Source organism: Hetaerina americana, unplaced genomic scaffold, assembly GCF_022747635.1.
Source record: "Hetaerina americana unplaced genomic scaffold, ioHetAmer1.1.p SCAF_14, whole genome shotgun sequence".
Lineage (NCBI taxonomy): Eukaryota > Metazoa > Arthropoda > Insecta > Odonata > Calopterygidae > Hetaerina > Hetaerina americana.
Genome location: NW_027286514.1, coordinates 1,526,843 through 1,547,162, shown reverse-complemented (window position 1 = coordinate 1,547,162; position 20,320 = coordinate 1,526,843). Strand labels below are relative to the sequence as shown.

The following is a 20,320-nucleotide window of genomic DNA, read 5'->3' as shown; positions in this document are numbered from 1 at the left end:
AGGAGGAAATAGTTTACTTTATTTACAATGCAGTTAATTGCTGAGATTTTAAATTATGGGATACATAATCTGGAAAAATTACCTAACAGTGTCCTTATCTGCCACCTTAGATAATTACCTAGGCCATATCCCTGGTGAATGTTCACTGAATGTATTAATTCATTTAGCATAATTATTTTGAATGAATGTAGGTATCAATTAGTCATAATCTTTGCAAAACAGATATTTACTTCAAATCTCATCAAAAATTGGCAGCATTTATTTATATTGAGAGTACGCACTTCAAATTTTATGATTGCTATTTTCATTGTTTGGATAATGTTATATTCAAAAGAATGGTGATTATTGGAATATCAAAAATACAAATTTTTACTATTACAATAGAAATATGTACCTAATTTTCAAACTTCCAAAATATCTTGAGACCTAAGCAATAAATTATTGATTATTTCCTAGCTTTATTCACATAACCAATCCTCAAACTAAGGCAAAAAAGTATCTCTGTGAAAATTAAATAGTCTATAAAATTCCATGAATATAATATTTAGTAATTTGACTATACCTTAAATCTGGGCTCTTATGATTCTGGATGACACATTGGTATCCCAAAGTATAAGAAGATCCCATTAAATGTGAAATAAACATAAATTGAAATTTTAGTGAAAATTCATAAATGTGAAAAATTATTATTTATTTAAATAAAATAAATAATAATTTTTTTCCAAAAATAAAGTCAGTGGTAATTCAGAAGTATCGTTTGTTTAATTTATTCCCATGATCGATAAAGATTTTAGTAATTGAAAGTATTCACACATAAATTTACCCTTGTTGCTAAAATATATTTAAAAATATTACATCGAATGTTGAGTGATGTTGCAATCAATGCGATTAGTGGCACCTGGACTCCATGACATTTGGCTTTTTTACTGGTGTCTGGTGCATATTAAAAAGCAATTTAATTTCTTCCTTATGCATTTTCAGAACATTGATTTGGTACTTTTTTGGGACTACACTCCACTCCCCCCTCCCATAAACATTCTTCTGCTACCACTTTCTCACGCCCTTCCTCTCCTATCTCCCTTTGCTTTTCTAACTATATAAATACCGTATTTCACTTGATTTTCTATTTGATACCTGACGATGGCCCACTGGCACAAAAAGATATAATACTATATAAAATGGATCTGCATTAGCCTCAATTTTTATTGACTCAAAATCACGAAGAAAAATATCAGTTAGTCTAATGTAAATAAGGTTTTACGAGCTGGCAATTTTTTCGAAATTATTTTTAACCTCGTAATGTCATGAAAGAAGGTTTTTTCTCATTCCATAATAATTTGTTACAGCATTATATCTAACGTACATTCTTACACGTTTTCTATTGAAAATGTTTCTTATTTAGGCGGAATTTTATTTCTTAGTGTTCGAAACTTAACTTCCATAAGTTGCCGAGAAGACTAAAGTCAAGTTCAATAATGCCTGCTACACTACCAATACCCCAACACAGCTGTGTCGGCGATAGAAAATTCAAATTATAGCGCCATAGTACTCGCGATTCGTCGTTATGAAACGCTCCGTGTCAGTCGTGTTTCGCGCTGGTTGTGATGATATTGTAGAAAGTTGCCTTTTCGTGTGATAGTGATATTCGTGAGAATTCATTATGTAGAGCGATTTTTTAAACGTGTAAAATGATCATGTTAAGGAACTCTATAGTTCCTTCTTCAACTCTAAAATGGGCAGTGAATATATTTGCTCCTAGTTGTACACCACGACGAATCATGGGTCGGTCAATTGTTACTATGAATGAATCTGAAGTGTTAGATAATTTTGTTGAGACCTTTATGACCGAAAAAATGAATAAGTGGAAATCAAAAAATGAAATGTGTTGTAAAAATAGTTTAGAGATTCCCAAATGCGACGATTCGTCCCCTGCTGGCATCTCGTCTTATTTAACATTGTCATCAGTAGACCGATATATTTGTCACCATTTAACATCATCTTATTTAGATTCAATTTTAAATATTTGTCGCGATAAGCAAATATGCCCATCGCCAGAAACTCTACGCAAAACTGCTCATGCCCTTGCAAAATTTGGGAATAAATCCGGAATGGAAACAATTATTTATCTCTCTAATATTGGTAGCTGTGGTGAGAAAATGAAAGAAGAAATAAAAATTTATCAGGTAGGTTTACAATAATCCCCGTTTTTGCTCATCATGCTGTGGACAGAGTTAAACAAATCATTTGCGAAATCAACTGTAAAGTTTGTGATCTTGTATGAATATTATGCACGTAAAAACTGTTGCTAATATCATTAATGAAGTTCAGTCTATATTTTCTATGTAATGGTGTATATTTATTTAATGCGTGTACAATTAATGAGTTAGTAAATTTTTACAACTCCGCTTCGTTTAGTAGTGATTTTTTTTCTAAAAAAGAATGCCTTAGTAGAAAATTAAAAAATATTAATGAAGGGGCTACACTGCAGAAGGAACGATAATGGCATTTGAGCATTGAAGAAATAACGACGTTATTTAATCAGTATATGCTCTTTGATTAAGAAATCTTACAGGGTAAATTATTTTGTGTGATATCTGTTATTTGGTTTCAGCCCTTATTTTAGCCAGCAAAATGTAGATACGGTCATGGTAAGACATTCTTTCTTGATACAAATATGCCTGAATCAACGCAACCTCGACTGTGGGTCATGCGGGTATTGCTCGTGCAAGAAAGCTCAGGGAAATGTAATCATTATAACCAATAGATTCAATGGTGGTTGAAGTTAACATGAAATGTGCTGAGAAGCCATGCAGGAGACAGCTTTCAGCTCTTGAATGACGGTTGTATGAAAGTTTACTTTGGCATAAAATGTCAAAAAAAGCATGAAAAATCAAATATTATCAAAATATTAATGCAAAGTTTTGATAAATAGAAATTATTTAACTGTGTTAGGGCATGAAAAATTACATAAATTTGAGCCGTCATGATCACCCCTATTTATTGAAAACAATTTTCTAGTGTAAGGGTTGATCTTTTCTCAACTTGAGCGTATTTTTGTTTATTGAATTTAAAAAAATTTAAGCAACGCAATTTTTCATCATACAAATAGAACATTTAGTTACAAAAGAGTAAAATCCCATCCCTCTATTAAACTACAAGCACTGAATTAATTTCCACAAAAAGGTTTATTTTTTAAAAGTTAGGCCTAGAAGTATGAGTGGTAATGTCACTTATTCGTATTTCAGGCTCATTTTTCAGTAATTTGTGTATGTATGTGTGATAGATAGAGAGATGTGTGACTGTATGTATACATATGTCAGCTTAAGACTTAGTTAAATACAGAAGTTCTGAGTCAATTGTTTACCTGTATTTATTTTATCAAAATATTAATTTAATCTATGCCTATAATGCAGCTTTACCTACAATATGCAATGAAAACAAAACGAAATAAATGGAATGGTATAGCATTTGTAAAACCTCAACAGGAAATCAACAATTAAAGTAGATATTTCCCTTTATTACATTATTCAATTTGTGAAAAACCTTTGTGTTGATTTATTGTGAAAAATCTTGTAGAGGATAATTTTGGTGCTTCTCCGTCACAGAAGTCTTTCTCCTGGTATTATTTGAACATCTGGTACTAAAGGTAGTACCAAGTTTGTTCTATTTCCAAAAAATCCACCTTTTATTGAAATTACTCTTACCAGGAATTGTACTCTGAACCACCCAGTCATCTACATGTCTATCTAGCTATGGTGTGAGGGAGAATTTCGGGACCTTTTATCAAAGCTACTGCTATTTTTCTTTTTCTCCTCTCATCTTCTTCTATGTAGGACTTTAGCTTTCATTTCTTACAAGTTTTCCTCCAAAAATTCCAAATTGACATTCGATTGCCGGGATTCCATTTTTTTAGGAACCCATGGCAGGTAAAATAAAACAAACTAACCAGCAGGAAAAAATCAATTTACAATCACATAATGGTCTCCAGCTCTATGCACTGACTAACGGCATTATTAAATTACTTTTTTAGACTCAGATTAGGATTTCAAAATGGATGCATATTTCTACAAAATAAATCTTTGGTCTATTATAATACTTATTCTGTGTGCTTTGGTGGAATGTAGAATTAACAATATACTCATGGTAAATAAAAGGTTGTTTGTGATACTTATGAATAAGTTAAGGAAATCATATTTATCACCTGATGTATGCAAACATTTTTGGATGATAATGTCTCTAAAATCTTTCTAAATAAATGGTCACCCCATTTATTAAACCGTAACATTTACTATTTATATAGTGGGTGACAATGAATACAGTAAAAATACTCTAGTTTTTATATCACCTAAGGTTGAAACAACTTGATGGTCATAGTAGCATGTGTTTCCACTTGTATGTAAATATAACTTGTGTGATGTCACACACATTTTCTGGACTGTATTGACTATGAATCATTCTTATTGTAAGAGTGAGGTAATTTTCCCTAGAATCCAAGATAATCGTTGGGAGAGGGGCTATGTAGTTTGTAAAAATAAGTTTGCCATGAATCTTACTTTTGAGCGTATTTTGTGATAATTAGATGCTTAATACACTGCTGGTGGCAAATTGAAAGCATTTACTCAAAAGGAGTACAAATAAACTTCCAAGCTCCAAAATTATATGAGGGACACTGGATGATACTTTGGATTGTCACACATAAAGTGACATTTATATCCATGTAAAGGTAAATTTATATTTATAAAATTAAGTGACCTGTTTTGCCCATCTTAAATGAGAAGTATTACCTAGGCCCTCAGGTCTGTTTCAACATTGAAGCTTTCCAGTTTTCATTAAGATTATTCATTAAGATTAAGATACCTATGGTAGAATTCTCTACAATTTTCCTTCGTATTCCAAATATACCTTCATCCCTAAAATCACATGCCTATCTGACTGTGAAGTCATAGCTGTAGTCCACCTCTCATAATAGCTATTGCTTCGCTCTCTTACAATATCATTGTTTATGATTGTTATTGTCATCATGTATGCCTCTTGTCTAGTGTAAGATAAAAATTTGCAGATTACATGTTGTGTGATGTAGTATAAGTATTTGATACACTTATACATAACTCCTTTTTCTGTAATCTTGAATAGGCAGAAGCTCTGTGGCGTAGTGGTGAAAGTGTACAAAAAAGCCTGGATTTACTTCTTGAAGTGTACAAAAGCCAGCCTGGTTTACGCAGATTTGTGCATTCTTCAATGAGATCATTGACTAGAGAAGTCATTGAATGCAGGGGTGAGGCGTCCCTGATTCAGGTGAAGGACCTATCTTTGCAGTTAGCTGGGCCTCCTTATGAAGATGCGGTTCCTTTATCATTTCTCTGGAGCTATTGTATCTTAAGTGAATGGTTTGCAGATCAACAGGTTTCTATGGAAATAGTAAGTATTCTTTATTTTTCCAATAAAAATACGTGTATTAAAAGGTATGTTGATATTCACATTTTTTAGAGCAGAATAATTATATTAACTCATGCCTCGGTGGAACTGCATTTTGATGATTAAGTATTTAGTGCTGTGTGTTTAGTCAATGTGTTACTTCTACCAGGTCAGGCAAATATTTTGCCAGGCCAGGTTGAACTGTCATCATTTTGATAGCGGGCTCTGTAGAACATGATGTCCAATAGGACCTCCATATCTCCTTTAAAACCATAAACACAGTAATCAACCCGAAGGTCGGTTTAGTTGGTGATGGTAGAGTTAACCCAGTTCTAAGCCCTATAAGGCATGTAAAAACTCACACATCAGGGTAGGGCCAGGGGGGGGGCAGTTCCTTTCCTTGTGCCGGTTTTGGTTTCCCAGGAAGACCTGGTACCCGAAAAATCACTTCAGCTTGGGTGGAGCTGCAGGTGCCCAGAGTGCCTTGCCCGGGAATCGAACCCGGTATCCTCCGTTCAGCAGTCCAACACTCTACCCACTGGACTACCGCGACCCACATATCTCCTTTATCTTTTATCTCTCCTTTATATCTTTTTATATCTCCTTTAATGACTCAAAGCTCCTATACAGATATTGGGATTATGTACAAGAATTCCATTGAAGAATTTTAATTACTCTGATACTCAAACCGAACTATGGAAGGCTTCCCATTCATTACCAGGCAATGTGGCTTTTATAAGCTTGGCAGGGCTACCACCTTAACAGTTTTACATTGCCTTGTTGGAAGTTGAAAATTTGTGGAGTAATGTTGAAAATAGTGGAATATGTTTTGCAAAGACATATATTTTCAAATACTTAATAAAATTGGTCTTATCATTTTTATGTGCATACAAGGGAAAATATCAGCCTTGATATGAAGCCTTGAGGCATACAAGTTTTGACATACCTCATAAAACTGTTTCATTCAATTTAACCTTTCTGTTATGAGCATAGGAATGGAATCTGTTCAGTACCATTCCTTGAATACCTATTGTTTCAATATTCCTCTGGAGAATTTTTGAATGGAGGGTATTGAATGCTTTTCAAAATTGATTAATACCAATCTGGTATATTAGTTTGTCTTTAGTCCAGTTCGTACATCCTCAGTGAATCCTTGCAATAAAAGTTTTGTAGTTTTGCTCACCTGATAACCAAATTGCTTCGTTGTCATGATTTGTAATTTGTTTTGGTAATTTTTCAAGTGGCCTGCAACATATTTCTCAGTTGTCTTATGCAAGGTTGACAGTGTTGCAATTAGATATTGTTATTCGTCACATTTTTTAACCATCTTTGTGTTTTGGTCTTACGATTGCCCTCTTTAATTAAGGCTGCGGGGTACGTTGTTCTATGTCCAAGTTAATCCAACTGGATATTATAATAGGCATATATGATGTTGTTCTCACATGAAAGTCAGATATCATCTTCTTCTGTATTCAAAGACTTTGAACATTTTCTTTACTTTCTGTGGGTTTAAAAAAGCCTGCCTGAAACTGTGTGTAATGCCTGTAATTTATTGCAGTGAGTATTAACTGGTGACTGACTGGGATAAGTATTTTGAATAAGTGCGTTTACTCCTCTAAAGGCCTTGCAACCTTAGTTAACATTCAAGTCCTTACCATATTTATGCTTTGCCTGACCATTTATGCTACTTTTTGTTGTAACCCTGTCAAGGTATTTATTATCTTCTGCATTATCTTAATGTTATCCATATTTTTAGTTAATTCTGAAATGTGATATTGTTGTTTATGTTCCCTCAAAGTAATGTTCCCTTATTACTTTTCTGCATGTAATCCTTCTTATGTGATGTATTAGTTATGTTGGATTTCCGCTTCCTAAAGAGTTCATCTGGTTTTTGATTTCTGAATATAAGAAATGCCTGAACCAGGGTTAATAAAAAGTATTAACCCTGTAAAATTAAAAGTAAATTCATATCTCTAAGAATATGAACATTGTTTTCTTTCCTTGTCACAAGCATTGGTATGAGTCACTCAAGAATAGGTGCTTATCTTTTTGCAGTGGTCTGTATATATTGACCAGGACTGTAAGTTGATTTAAGTTTTCAGTAATGATCAGTGATTCACATGGTTTGGAGTTGTTGTGCATTATGTGGTCAGGAAACCAGTATTGCTTGATGAAAATTATTTCGTCTCCTTTCTGCTTAGATCTTAGTTTTTGAAATCTGGTGAAACCATCTATGTGGGAAGGAGTATCTTCATGGCACTCCATGTTGACCTTAGTTAATTTTAAACTGTCTGTGAGATTAATTGTACCATGGAATACTGTGAATTCAACCGAGTTTTTTTGTGTGGTCAAATATTTCCTTGGTAGGAATATGCCTTTTTATTGTGAATAATTCATCTTTGAGGACTAAGGTTTTTGTAGGAATTGCATCTGATCCTCACATTGCCAATTTGACTTAGTGAAACCATAACGTGAAGGGGAACAAAAAATAGTTGTTTTAAAAAAAAGTCTTTCCTAGTTTCTGTTTTATTTTTGACTGGTCTATTTCACAAACAGCAGATTATTGTCTCGTTTCTCATACTTCCTAACCACACCAGTCTTCAACTAAGTGAATTTATAATGGTGCTCCATGTCCTTATTTACTCTAAGCCACAATAAATTTAAAAAAGATTTAGTGATGCTTTCTTAAATGTAAATATTAGAACTGGGACATTTATTAGTAATTTCTGTATTGGGAGGGTTCCTCTTATTTGCTGTCATTTCACTTTTGATATAATTACCCTGAAATTAAACTCTAATTTTCTCAGGTTTGTTTTCAATTTGTTGGTGAGAGGGATAAATATGTAATGGAATGTGAAGTAACTTCAGAAGTGCCAATGTCAGAGGCAAGTTTTACTATTTTATGTTTTATTCCATTCATATCAATATTAATAAAAGATAAACATGAAAATCAAATTCTCTTGTTCAATTGATTTTGTTCAAGTTTGTTAATTTTATTCTCCTATTGATGAATTAGAATGCCCTAGTACTTCATCTGTGATTTTTGATACTGTACTTTTGTATTTAGCTCCTTGACCATATCCTGTAATTCTTTAAAAGTATTTGCAAAGGAGCCTTCATTGTCTGAAATGAAAGGAAAACTGAACTTAGTCTTTTATGTTCTCTGGATAATTAGTCACTCGAAGTGCTCTCCAGAAAGCTACTCATGTAGGGATCAGGTTACCACTGAAAAATATCTGTAGTCTGCAGGATTTGAACCTGGGCCCTCTCGGTGGGAAGCCAGTACTTAAGATTACGTCAGAGAACTGGCAATAATGCACCTACGTACTTTTTTATTCTTCGAGTAGATAACCACTATAGTTTGATTCAAGTACTTCCCTGCAGTTAAACTGAAATGGCAATGAATAGCCAAAGCACTCATACACTTCTCATAAATATGATCCTCATTATATATTTCATAATTCATATTTTCAAATGGAAGAATTAGCAAATAAATAAGTAGAATTAGAATTCAGTTGGTAACTTTTTGGCGTATGCCAAGGGAGTACAATTTAACATGTCAAAGCACCATTAGAGGGAGCAGATGAGCCTATGAAATCAATATTATTGGTCTGATTAAAAGTGCTGGAAAGAAGACTTACCAAATTATACTGTCCAAAAGCAACTGTGATGCATGTTTAACAAAAGAATCGTGCACAAAGATGAAGATCCCTAGACGAAGACCGTTTTGAATTTAGGAATACATCTTAGTCTCATTATTTATTTCAAGTAAAAAAAAATGAACTTAAAATATCCAGATTTAAAACAGATTTACCAAAAAAATCCTTAAGTTTTGCATTCGACTAGTATATGCTATGCAAATTGTCCTAGCTAATTTCTAATTAATTATTTTTGCATGATTAGTGAGGATGAACTTGCTGATGTTAAAACTTGGAAAAAAAATAAGAAAATGAATGCCCATCCACGAACATGAATGGATGAACAGTGAACTGTTGCTGTCCACTGACCTAAGCCCACAAAACCAGAGCAACCACTGTTTTTGGTGCAGATGTTGAAACACAGCTTTTTTCATGTCTCTTTCTTTTCAATGCAATTGAAGTGGGATTGTGCAACTTCTTGGCTGAGTCAAGATTATCTCTCACCGAAGGAACCTTCCATTAATTCAGCACTACACTAGTTCTTTCATACTGCCTTTTAGCATACTCCAAGATAGAATCTGCTTTGTGAGCATTTGTTCAAATGAATGCCTCCCCTTTCGAAAAATACATTTTCCTCCGTGGCATTTTAGTGCAAATTATGGCTGTAGTGAATTTATCATGATTGCCATCCATGTCTGTGAAAGGAGTTTGTCATGAAATAAAAAATGTCACTTATGGATAATAAAAGTAAACAAAATCAAAGGAAGCATTAAAATTCAAAGAATAATAAGTTTAAAAGTAAGCAAATGTTGTTAGCTAACATCCTTACTTATAAGAATCCTAAATTGATAAAAAGGCAAATTCTTTATTGCTACCACATTAAGGTAGTTGCTAATATTCTTAGGTCTCAACTTCGTTGAATGCATATTATTCTTCATTTCCATATTTCAATACAAGCTGTTAATTTTTTGAGATCTCACCAAAGATTTGGAAGTTTTGATGAAGTGATATGAATTTTTGTTAGAAAAAATGACCACTAAGAATGTTTAAATTATGTGCAATTTTTAATCTTGGATTTTGGATCCTGCTGTTGTAAGTTGGCTCAAGCAACTCTGTCTGCCTTTTGTTCTCCTGGCTAGTGCATATGCATTTTATTATTAATTTTCGGGTATGAGATAAGTACTGGCATTGAGCTTCTGACATAAAAGCCTTTGTGATGCTCCTCTTCCTTTATATTTGCACGCTTCATCTCTTGGAGGCACATTCTCATTTTGAAAAGTTTTATTTTGATTTTTTTTCACTCATTTTGTGATTAATTTTGAAATTTTTTCTTGGTAGCTCCTATGCATGCAATTAATTCTATTCTGGAGAAGAGGAGTGATAATTTTCACTCAGGTTGTTGTTCACTTCGGATTGTTTTGACATCAACTACTGTAATATTTAAGCTTTTTTATGATGGGTATGATAATGTGTATTTGAATTTTCTAAATGCTTTATCTCTTTCAGGTTGCTATCAGCAAAGAAAATCGTCACTTTAGAAGATCATTAGAGAATAGATTAGATGCTGTTGTTGGTCGGGCTTTGATGGGACATCAAGTGGAGGCTGTTTATCGTGTATTGGAAACACTTCTAAAGCTCTCTTTGTACAAGTCAGCTCAATCAGTTCTTGGAAAATTATTTGATTATAAATGTAAGTCACCAATTATTAGTCTTACTCATGATGGACATGAAGAAATGTTTCTACTGAATGTGGTGTGCAAATCATCTAAAGACATCCCTCGTGTATTTAAATAATCAGCTAGTTTACATACTGTAATATTGATCTAAAATCGTGTTAAGGATAAGTACTAGACATGCTTCTTTATTTAGGTCTACAAATAAGTAATCCAAAGTTTCTTCAAAATTGCAATGATTATTTCAATTAAAGTTAAACTGTTAATAACTCAATATTCTTCTAAAATCATGATGAATGAAGTAGATCAGGCTATTTACCATTAAAAGACTTAATTTGTGAATAATTATATGGAGGATGGTTGTGTTTACAAAGCATGGGGGTTGTTAGAGGTTACAGAAAGTGGGATGACGAAAGCTGAACTTTGCCTGATTAACATGATGAAAGCCAGCAAATAAGTTGCCTTTTCACTTTATACTACTGACTAGGCTGATATACGGCAATGCACGTGTTAAGTAATTTTACTGCAATATTTATCATCAGAGGAAGCCACAGGGGTGATAGTGATGTTTGGGTATAAAACTTGGTGGCAAAGTCCTAAAGCTGAGGGAGAGGTGTTAGAAAAATCCAGAAATGACCTTGTCGTTGAATAATTCGATTTCTTATAATGATAGTGTTTTGGATTCCCACAATTAACGTAAATGAAATTCTCTGTGGTAGGTTCTAGTTAATAGCTTCACAGGTGGTGTTGTGCAGAGGAGGAGTTCTGTGACTACTTAAAAAGCTGAAATTTCACAGGTTGTAAAAATCAGCCATATTGACTGAGGCTTGAACTCAGATCCCTCAATATTGAAGGGATTTTGGTTCAAGTCCCAGTCAAGGCAAGTTGTGAAATTCCTGCATTTTTATGCTGGCTAGCAGATGTCTTCCTTAAATTAACTGTTGTGGCATTTCCTGAATTAGTTCTTTGCATCAGTGTAAGTACTCTTCTTGGGGGAATGGAGTTTGACTACAGTGATCAGTTGGAAGGCTATTTGATAGTCAGGGTTTGAGTCCTGAGTTGTGTGAAATGCATGCAATCTGCATAGGAGCTCCTGGCAGTTGGCAAAGGCATGGGTTTAGCAGTGCGAGTTAAATCTCCACCTGCTAATTTCCTGATTTGTGATGAATGAAGTTGATCTGTTTGCACTCGTAGGGAGTAAGTCACATGTAACAGAATTATTGGGATCATGCCTGCCATAGTTGCTCCACAAGTTTACACATGAAGTTACAGCATTTCCCAGCCAATAAGATGCTCCAAATGTGCTCTAAAATCAGCCTGTATGTAATGGGCCAGGGTTACAAAGGTATAACTTCAATCAATAAGCACAAGGGAATTTGACAGAAAAATAATTACCATTAAAATATTTTCCTGCATCAGGCATAAAAAATGATTGTCTTTACTGCAAATTTCAAATATATCACCATTTTGAGACAGTAGTATGCTAGAGTTTTAATATTTCATTGAAAGTACTTCTGAAAAAATTCCAAAATAAATTGTAAATGTGTACAATTTAGTATGTTTAGTTTCATCTCACCTTTTGGTGCTGCCACAAAACTTAATATGTTTTAGGCTAATGGTGATGTTACCCCTCTGCTAATATATGCATACGAGGGCAATCCCAGAAGTAGAATAGAATCCAAGAATGTACAATAACTTTTATGATTTGCTTTTTTACTTCCTCTTAGCCTTGGGGACATTAGACCTTAATTTTTCTTCATAGTTATGCCCGTGAGTATCATTTTAATTCATAATTGATCCCATTGAAGTTCTTTGGATAACTGTTAGATAAAGTCCTCCTGCATAGTTTTAGTCCTGATAATTCATTTTCTGTGCTTGCCCCTTGACGTAGCCATTTATTGACATGTGATAAAGTTTCCATTTAGTTCAGTTGCAAGAGAACACATTATCTGGACTATTAATCTTAAAGGTTTACCTATTAAAAAATATAAGGGCTTTATGAATGATAAAATTGTTTTCTATTGAAAGACATTTACTTCAGACTATAAACTGATTTAAGTCAGGAAGTTATTTTGCTATCTTAAAATTTATGAAAGATAGTACATATTGCATAAAAGGGGCTCATGTGAGAATTGCTGAGAGCAGCACATAACTCATATGCTGTGATGAAAACACGTCAGAATTAAATGTTGTGAGACTTAGATAATTATCTTTTACTGCTTAAAAAATTACATGAATTCATGGTTTTAAGTTTTGGACGTAATCCCAGAGACCAATATTTTAAAAATGAAAAGTGGGTTTGCTGAATGGCATATTTTTCTTATCCAAACTTATATGGTATAACTAATTAAAATGTACTTAATAAATATTAGATAAAACTCTATTTATTTATTATTTTCTATGTTTTTATTTAGGCACAAAAATAACTCATTTTTTTAATAGCTAAGATAAATATTTTCAATGAAATAAAACTTAAAAAAAGAATTTAAGTGATGGCAAATGCCATTCATATGTACTTTTATTGATATATCATTCATTTGGTTAAATAGCATCAAGATATTTTAATAATATATTTACTGCATTTAAAATTAAATTCAATGTCTTAACTGTATATCCTAAATGTTACATTGATAATAAAATTAAAACTGTTGATTAGAAATGCAATTCAGCATGATTACATTATAGGCGATAGGATCCATTTGGAGCATATTCTTTTTAGCAAGGAATGTATAATAAATAATTTATTTGCTGACAAAAGAGTCGCTACCTGATGTGTATGTTGTAATTGTGATTTGAAAAAATAGATTCTGCCTCTTTAGACAGTAGCCCACATTAAATAAATATGTCTTCATTGCAACCTCCATGTTGCTTGAATTCATTGCTTCAATCGGGCTCACAACAGGATTTGTTCTTCATTAGATCTCATTGCAAATGAGGTCTAAGGAAGCCTGTTGGTAGAATTTAAAATGTTTGAATGCATTTAGCGTGGACATCTGATGTTGAATGTTTGTTCAAATGTGTTTTAATTCTTGATTTAACTGTAATTATATTTTCTTACAGATATACTGGGAGACAAAAATGGTTGTGAAGCTATACTAGAGCTTTCTGCTACCACCAATTTAGACATAGGCTCTACTAGAAGAAAGAAATTTGAAAATACGAGAGCAAGGTGGATGAATAGGAGAAACATCATAATTGCTAATAAAAAATCATCAACATTGCAACATAGTCCTAAAATACTGTCAGTTCCTAAATATGAATTTAAAATATAGCTGAGATCATCTTATTGAAGGTAGAAAGTGTTTGTGAACTCTTAAATTAAAAAAAGTGAATTTCAGTCATCTGTGGGTAGTGTCATGAAATAAGGGACAGTGTTTAGTGCCTTAGGTTGACTTTCAAAGTATTAGCCAATTATAGTATCATATGGAACATTATTTATCAATAGCAAATCATGTATTTTAATAAATGATTTTTTGATATCTCTTCCTGTTCTGTGAAATATGATATTGTGATCAGAATTTGGATTTCCCTTAATTTATATCTTTCAGACAACCAGGATATTGGATGGTATAATATTTGGAAATTTTAAACTTGAAAACAATGTTGTCATTTCAAAAAGGGTGGCATTTGAAGATTGATAAAATGATCAGGAAAATTCATCTAATTCATTGTTAATGGAATTTTAATTTTCTGACAATGCGAAATTTTCAAATACAGCAGGAAAATAATGTATTTATTGTATGATTATTAGTAGTGAAAGATGTGGTGGATTTCTTCAAGAAAATATGAAATATTCATGGCTTCAAGTTCATATTTTAACCTCATTCAAAAGACAGGTATATGCTTGCTAATTTAGTCTTAGTTTGTTTTAAAGCTGGACCTGCCAATGAAAATCGCACATATTTAAATTTTGTTAAATTTGGTTTGTCATGTCAAGAGCCATGGCAAAACATATTGGAATTAATTTATATTATACTTAATGTAATTGTTATCTTCCCAAAAATTTAAGAGAGTCACTGTCATATTTTAATGGTTCCAGTATACAATATATTTGCACTAATTATGATCTACCTATATACTACCTGATTGTGAAAATATGTTAAATTTATTTTTTAATATCATGTGGTATTTCTTGTTAGGTAATCTGTGATAAGATTGGTCTTCTACTGAGTAGAATACCTTATTTGTTTTGATAGGGAATTATTTAATGAATAAAGTCCTGAAAATTTATTTATCTTGTTTTCCTGAATTTACAGGAAAATCTGTGGCCTAATACAACACTATGTGGCCATGGAATATTAGTTCTTGTCTTTTAGTAAAAAAATGTGCAAATAATCGGATGATCTTGTGCTTAAAGAAAAATCTATATGATGTAAATCCATGCATGCAGTACAAATGAAGAAACAAGTTATTATGTAGGAATACTTAGAAACAATCTCTAGTTTAGAGTCAAGATAAATATGACCAATATGAATTGTGAAAGGAAAATACATTGGAGTATTTGAGGGGAAGAATATATTTGAATGATGAAGTGGATAATATCAGAATTATCATTGAAATAGAGCCTGTTAGTGGAGTGGTGATGAACATGAAAGGTATGATGTTAAATATCTCTATCTATTCTTTTAACTGTCATTTGATTATTTTCTTTGTGATAAGACCTGAAATTTTTACAATAGATTAGGGCTTGAATTTATTGTCAAGGAAGCTCTACTGTGAAGAACTTGAAATTACTTTTAAAAATTGTTGAATTTACTTTAAAAAAACCAATTGAATTTAAGTTGCAAAAACTGAATATTCAACAACAAACTTATAAGTTTTGACAAACTACTTTTCAATCTCAGTAGTAAACTGTTGAAATTGAAATTTTTCCCTCAATAGATCACTCCAGTAAATTGAGTCAGCAATGTTACCATGACATAACTCCTCTATCAGGCGAGTGAAAATGAACATTTTGGAGAATCTTCAGTTGGCTTGATTGAGTGGCCCATTTTTAATTACTGTATGCAATCTACTTACATCAAGTTATTTTAGCCCAGTAGTGACTGTTAAAATCTTTAGCATACATGGTTTGCATAAAAAGTATTGGGAAAAGTTTATGATAATTAGATTTATTTCAGATATAACTTCAATGCCTCAAGATTCTTCAAATTAGAGCCCTTAAGCATCAACAATATTTTTCCTGTGGCTTTTCTACAACTTGAAAGCTCCCTGGTAGGTGGGTTCCGGAAGGTCCTTAACGGTACGCATGCAAGCTTCTTTGACTGCTTGATTTGGGATCCCATGGTGGTGTCCTTTTGAGGGAGGATTTCACTTATATAGGGAATAGGAAATAGTCTTCTGGTACCAAGTTGGGACTATAAGGGGGTTGGGAGAATCATTATGATGCCGTTGCAGCAGGTCTTCACCTGCAGACACTCGATTCTGCTTTTGGCTGTCTTTCAAGACCTTCAGGAAGAGTTAAAGGCAGATCTTTTGCATCGCCAAATTTTCAGTGATAATGGTATGCACCCTCATCTTATCAATTCAAATATGAGATGTGATCATACACGCACAACCGCTGGTCTGAATTCAGCTCTTCACACACTTGTCAGAAAAAATTGTAATTTATACTTTTTATGCAAACCTTGTATTGAATGATTGTAAGATACTACACTTAAAAACAGTTCCCCCAAGATTTACATCTATTCACATGTAGTGTTATTTACTTGCTTCAGGCATGATATTGGGATGATAAAAATGGTACGTGTATCATTAATGAAAATAATCAGAATGCAGTGATAATGCATATTTTTGATGCGCAATAAACCTTTCTTGCCATTATTTTGTTCTATGTGCGTACAATAAGTGTATGACGATGGTTTGGAAAATCAATGCAAAAAGGAAAAAAACAATTTTCAATGAACTATTTGATATCTTTTGCCATAATCTTCTACCATAGACTTATAAATGTCATCCAATGTGGCTCCAGTTTGTTGATCCCTTCCAAGTAATGTGATAACTCTCACTCTGCAAAGTAGGCATTTTTTTCCACAAACGCCACCTCATTTGAGTATAATATCATCCCTGCCTACCATTTTTTCATATTGGAGTAAAGGTAGTGGTCTGAATGAGCCAAATCTGAAGAATGGGGGCTGAGTTAAAATCATAACTTTATCAATTTGTTGACTAGAGCAGTATGTACAATGTCCCTATGGAACAGAACTTAAATATGGGCCAAACCATTGACTCTTTCTTGCAGCTCAGTTTACACTCAGTCTAACAATGATACATAGGATGCATTTGTAAAAGTGTGACCCTTTTCCTCATATTCAATGAAGATTATTCCTTGAAAATCCCATAAAATAGTCATTATATCTTCTGAGCTTAAGATGTCTTCTTTGGTATGGACTCCTTACTGGCAACCCGATTCTTGGACTGTTACTTGGTTTCAAGTATGTAGAGTTGTATCAAATTTGGCCCCAGTGACAAAATGACTGGATCCCTTGGAATTCTACTGAAGGAGCTGCAAACCAGCCTTGGGACATTCAACACATTTTAGTTATTGATCAACTATGAATAATTGTGACACATCTTTTCGATAGCTTTCTCATGTCCAAGTGATGATGGAAAATATTATGTACCTATTCACCCAAGATGAATGACCCACAGCGTTAGCAAGCTTCTGCACCTTCACTCTTCTATCATCCTTTCACTGCATTGTGCATTTTTCAAAATAATTTCTGGAGTAATAATCTCAGCAGGGAGTCCAGATTATTCAGTGTCACTTGTCCTAATATGGCCATCCCACTCATAAAACCATTCTGATTTACCTAAATGTTTATCAAGTTTCTCTTTAGCCCCCTGAAGTGATTTGCCTTTCATAAAATAATGTTTGATCAGCACAAAAAATCCTTTTATCTGCATTTAGGAAACATTCGTCTTCCTTGATTCAAACTAATCCTAATGACAGAGTAATATGAGGGTAATCCCAGAAGTACCCGACCCAACAAAGAAAAAAATTTTTTTGGAAAAAAATGTACTTATTTTTCAAAATAATCTCCTTTCAGCTCTATATACTTTTCCCAGCGATTTTCAATAAGTTCGATACGTTTTAAAATAAGAATTGTCTTGCTCCTCAAAATAGCCATTAGCCGCCAACATCCGTTCTTTACAGTTAAAAATCTTTTACCACAGAGGAATTTTTTCAAGTTGACAAACGGAGGATAATCGGAGAGGGCTAAATCTGGTGGATAGGGTGCATGAGTTAGCAATTCAAACTTAAATTAAGGAATTTTGGCCATTGCAGCAACTGATTTGTGAGCTGGTGCATTGCCTTGATGAAACAACACTTTCTTCTTAGCCAAATGCAGCCGCTTATGCTTCATTTCTTCACTTAAACATTGCAATAAGTTTGCATGATACTCGCCGTCGATAATTTTTCCTTTTTCAAAAGGGTCAATGAAAATTATCCCGCTTGCATTCCACCATGACCTTGCCTGCTTATGAAATGGTCTTCACCTTCTTTGGAGCTGGTTCTCCCTTTTGAATCCATTGTTTTGATTGTTTTGTTGTCTCGGGTGTGAAGAAATGGACCCATGTTTCATCCATGGTTATGAAACGGCGGCGCAAAAATTCTACATTGTTGGTGTGAAACCTTGCTAAACACTCAATTGAAACATCTTTACGACGCTGGTTTTGCCTGAGTGTGAGGAAACGCAGCACCCATCTTGCACACAGCTGCTTTCTCATGTCCAAATTTTCAGTTGATATGCGATGAACCGCACTTTTCGAAATGCCTACCATGTCTGCTAGCTTGTGCACTTTCAAGTCATCCTGTATCACTGTGGATTTTCTTCACTGTTTTTAGAGTCGTCACCTCATTTGCTCAACCAATGGGATGCTCATCTTGACAGCTCGCAGGGCCTCGTTTAAACTCCGCTACCCAATATGTTACTGCTGTAAACAAAGGAGCAGACTCACTCAGAGTAGAATCCAGTCCAGCTTTTATATTGGTTGGGCTGAGGCCTTTCAAATAAAAGTATTGTATCACATAACGATGACCAATTTTCTCCATTTTCACAAATTCACTGAAAACATTCACTTCTGATGGCTGCCAAACAAATACTAAACAACGAGGTGTCATCAGACTTGAAGCATATGCTTCGCTGATTGCATACCTTCTAATACAATGGTATTTTTCAAACAACTACCGCCATCTCTAGGTCAGGCCTGGTACTTCTGGGACCACACTTGTAGACCAGTCTAGTTAAAACTGGTGTTTGTTTCTTCAAGTTTTGCTGCTAACAAAACAAATTTTCCGGAAACTGCGGGAGATGCCACAGCATTTACTTCAAATGCAGTCATCCGCTAATATGCATTTCAATGCAACAAGTTCAGAGTGTAAAAATCATTCACCTTGCCCGGTCAAGGCAAATAATTTTTACACTCTGAAATTGTTGCATTGAAAACAAATTTTATTTGTGATATCTCTCTGAGATTGCAGGGACTTTTCAAACAGGTATGCGCGATAAAGTTTTTATTAGCATGACTGGTCAGCGAATTAATGTGAGCAAGGTGAAACCATTCATGTAGAATAAATTTATGGAGGTAGAACTAATTTTATTTTGACCTATTAGACGTTAATCTTTACCATGTGACTTATGTTCTCTCAGTCAAATCTGCAAAATTAGTGACACTGCTTAGTTTTAGAATTTTTTGACTTCACTTCAGGAAATATTTGTGTACAATAGGCCATTAAATAGATTGCTCAAATTACCTTTACCAAATTTCTAGCATTATGTTATTAACTATTCGCAGAACAACTAAGTCAACAATTGGTGCAAATGTAAGCTTAACTCTTAATTAAAACAAAATCGTTGCATGAAAAGTAATCAGTAAATCTTTTTTAAACAAAAATGAAATTTTTAATGACATTTCCCTCAAGATTTTGTGATCCATATTTCATTTGATGTCATCAGTAGTGACTGAAGGGTTCTTACATTTATTTTTGTTAGATCAAAGGGCTTTTCACCAACAGGGCCCGGGTTCGAATCCTGGCTGCGGCAGATATTTTTCATTGGTATCCTGATCCCTACTTAAGGGGCTTCATAGAGGCCACTTCAAGTGAGTATGCCATTCATCGAATGGGACATTTAGCTATGGACTCCTTGGCACCTTTCATTATGAGTAGGCTAATGCAAATGCTGGGTGTCTCTCCACCCTTCATCTTTTCCTGTCCATCCCTAATGGCACAAATGACCTCAGCTGTCAGTCATGTCCCCTAAAAACAACTACTACTGTTAGATCAAAGTACTTGAAAAAATAATAGACAAAATCATAATATTTTGTAAGTAGGAATGGATAAATATGAAATGAAATGACAAAAAAGTGAGTAAAAGAAAACATTATCATAATTATAAGAGCAAAAAAGATTATTTCACTACCATGGGTATAATCATGAAGAGAGCAGAGTCAGTGGTAGGAATTAAGAAGGCAGTTACTAAATGGTATTATTGGTTTTGTGACTTGAAACACAAATAGTGGCCTAGAGATGCTATTCATTTTTTATTTATCAACTTAATCGGATGAGATTGAGACTAATAGTCCCTTCTT

At 33.7% G+C, this 20,320-nt stretch overlaps 1 protein-coding gene across 2 annotated transcripts; it reads left to right on the top strand.

Moving 5' to 3' along the window:
- Positions 1-1,604: 1,604 nt before the first annotated feature.
- On the top strand, positions 1,605-14,922 carry LOC139686291 (uncharacterized). 2 transcript variants are annotated; one of them, XM_071583432.1, is made up of 5 exons: positions 1,605-2,183; positions 5,134-5,418; positions 8,223-8,300; positions 10,560-10,743; positions 13,787-14,922. In XM_071583432.1, the coding sequence occupies exons 1-5, from the start codon at positions 1,689-1,691 to the stop codon at positions 13,996-13,998; spliced, it is 1,254 nt and encodes a 417-aa protein (XP_071439533.1). In that variant the 5' UTR covers positions 1,605-1,688; the 3' UTR covers positions 13,999-14,922. The 2 variants fall into 2 exon arrangements, with proteins under 2 accessions (XP_071439533.1, XP_071439534.1); XM_071583433.1 differs by lacking the exon at positions 8,223-8,300.
- Positions 14,923-20,320: the final 5,398 nt, after the last annotated feature.

Excerpts from the sequence above, each read along its gene's own strand:
- LOC139686291 (XM_071583432.1), top strand. The coding sequence starts at position 1,689 with ATGATCATGTTAAGGAACTCTATAGTTCCTTCTTCAACTCTAAAATGG. Across the intron at positions 2,184-5,133 it reads AAGAAATAAAAATTTATCAG|GCAGAAGCTCTGTGGCGTAG; the intron begins GTAGGTTTACAA and ends AATCTTGAATAG. Across the intron at positions 10,744-13,786 it reads AAAATTATTTGATTATAAAT|ATATACTGGGAGACAAAAAT; the intron begins GTAAGTCACCAA and ends ATTTTCTTACAG.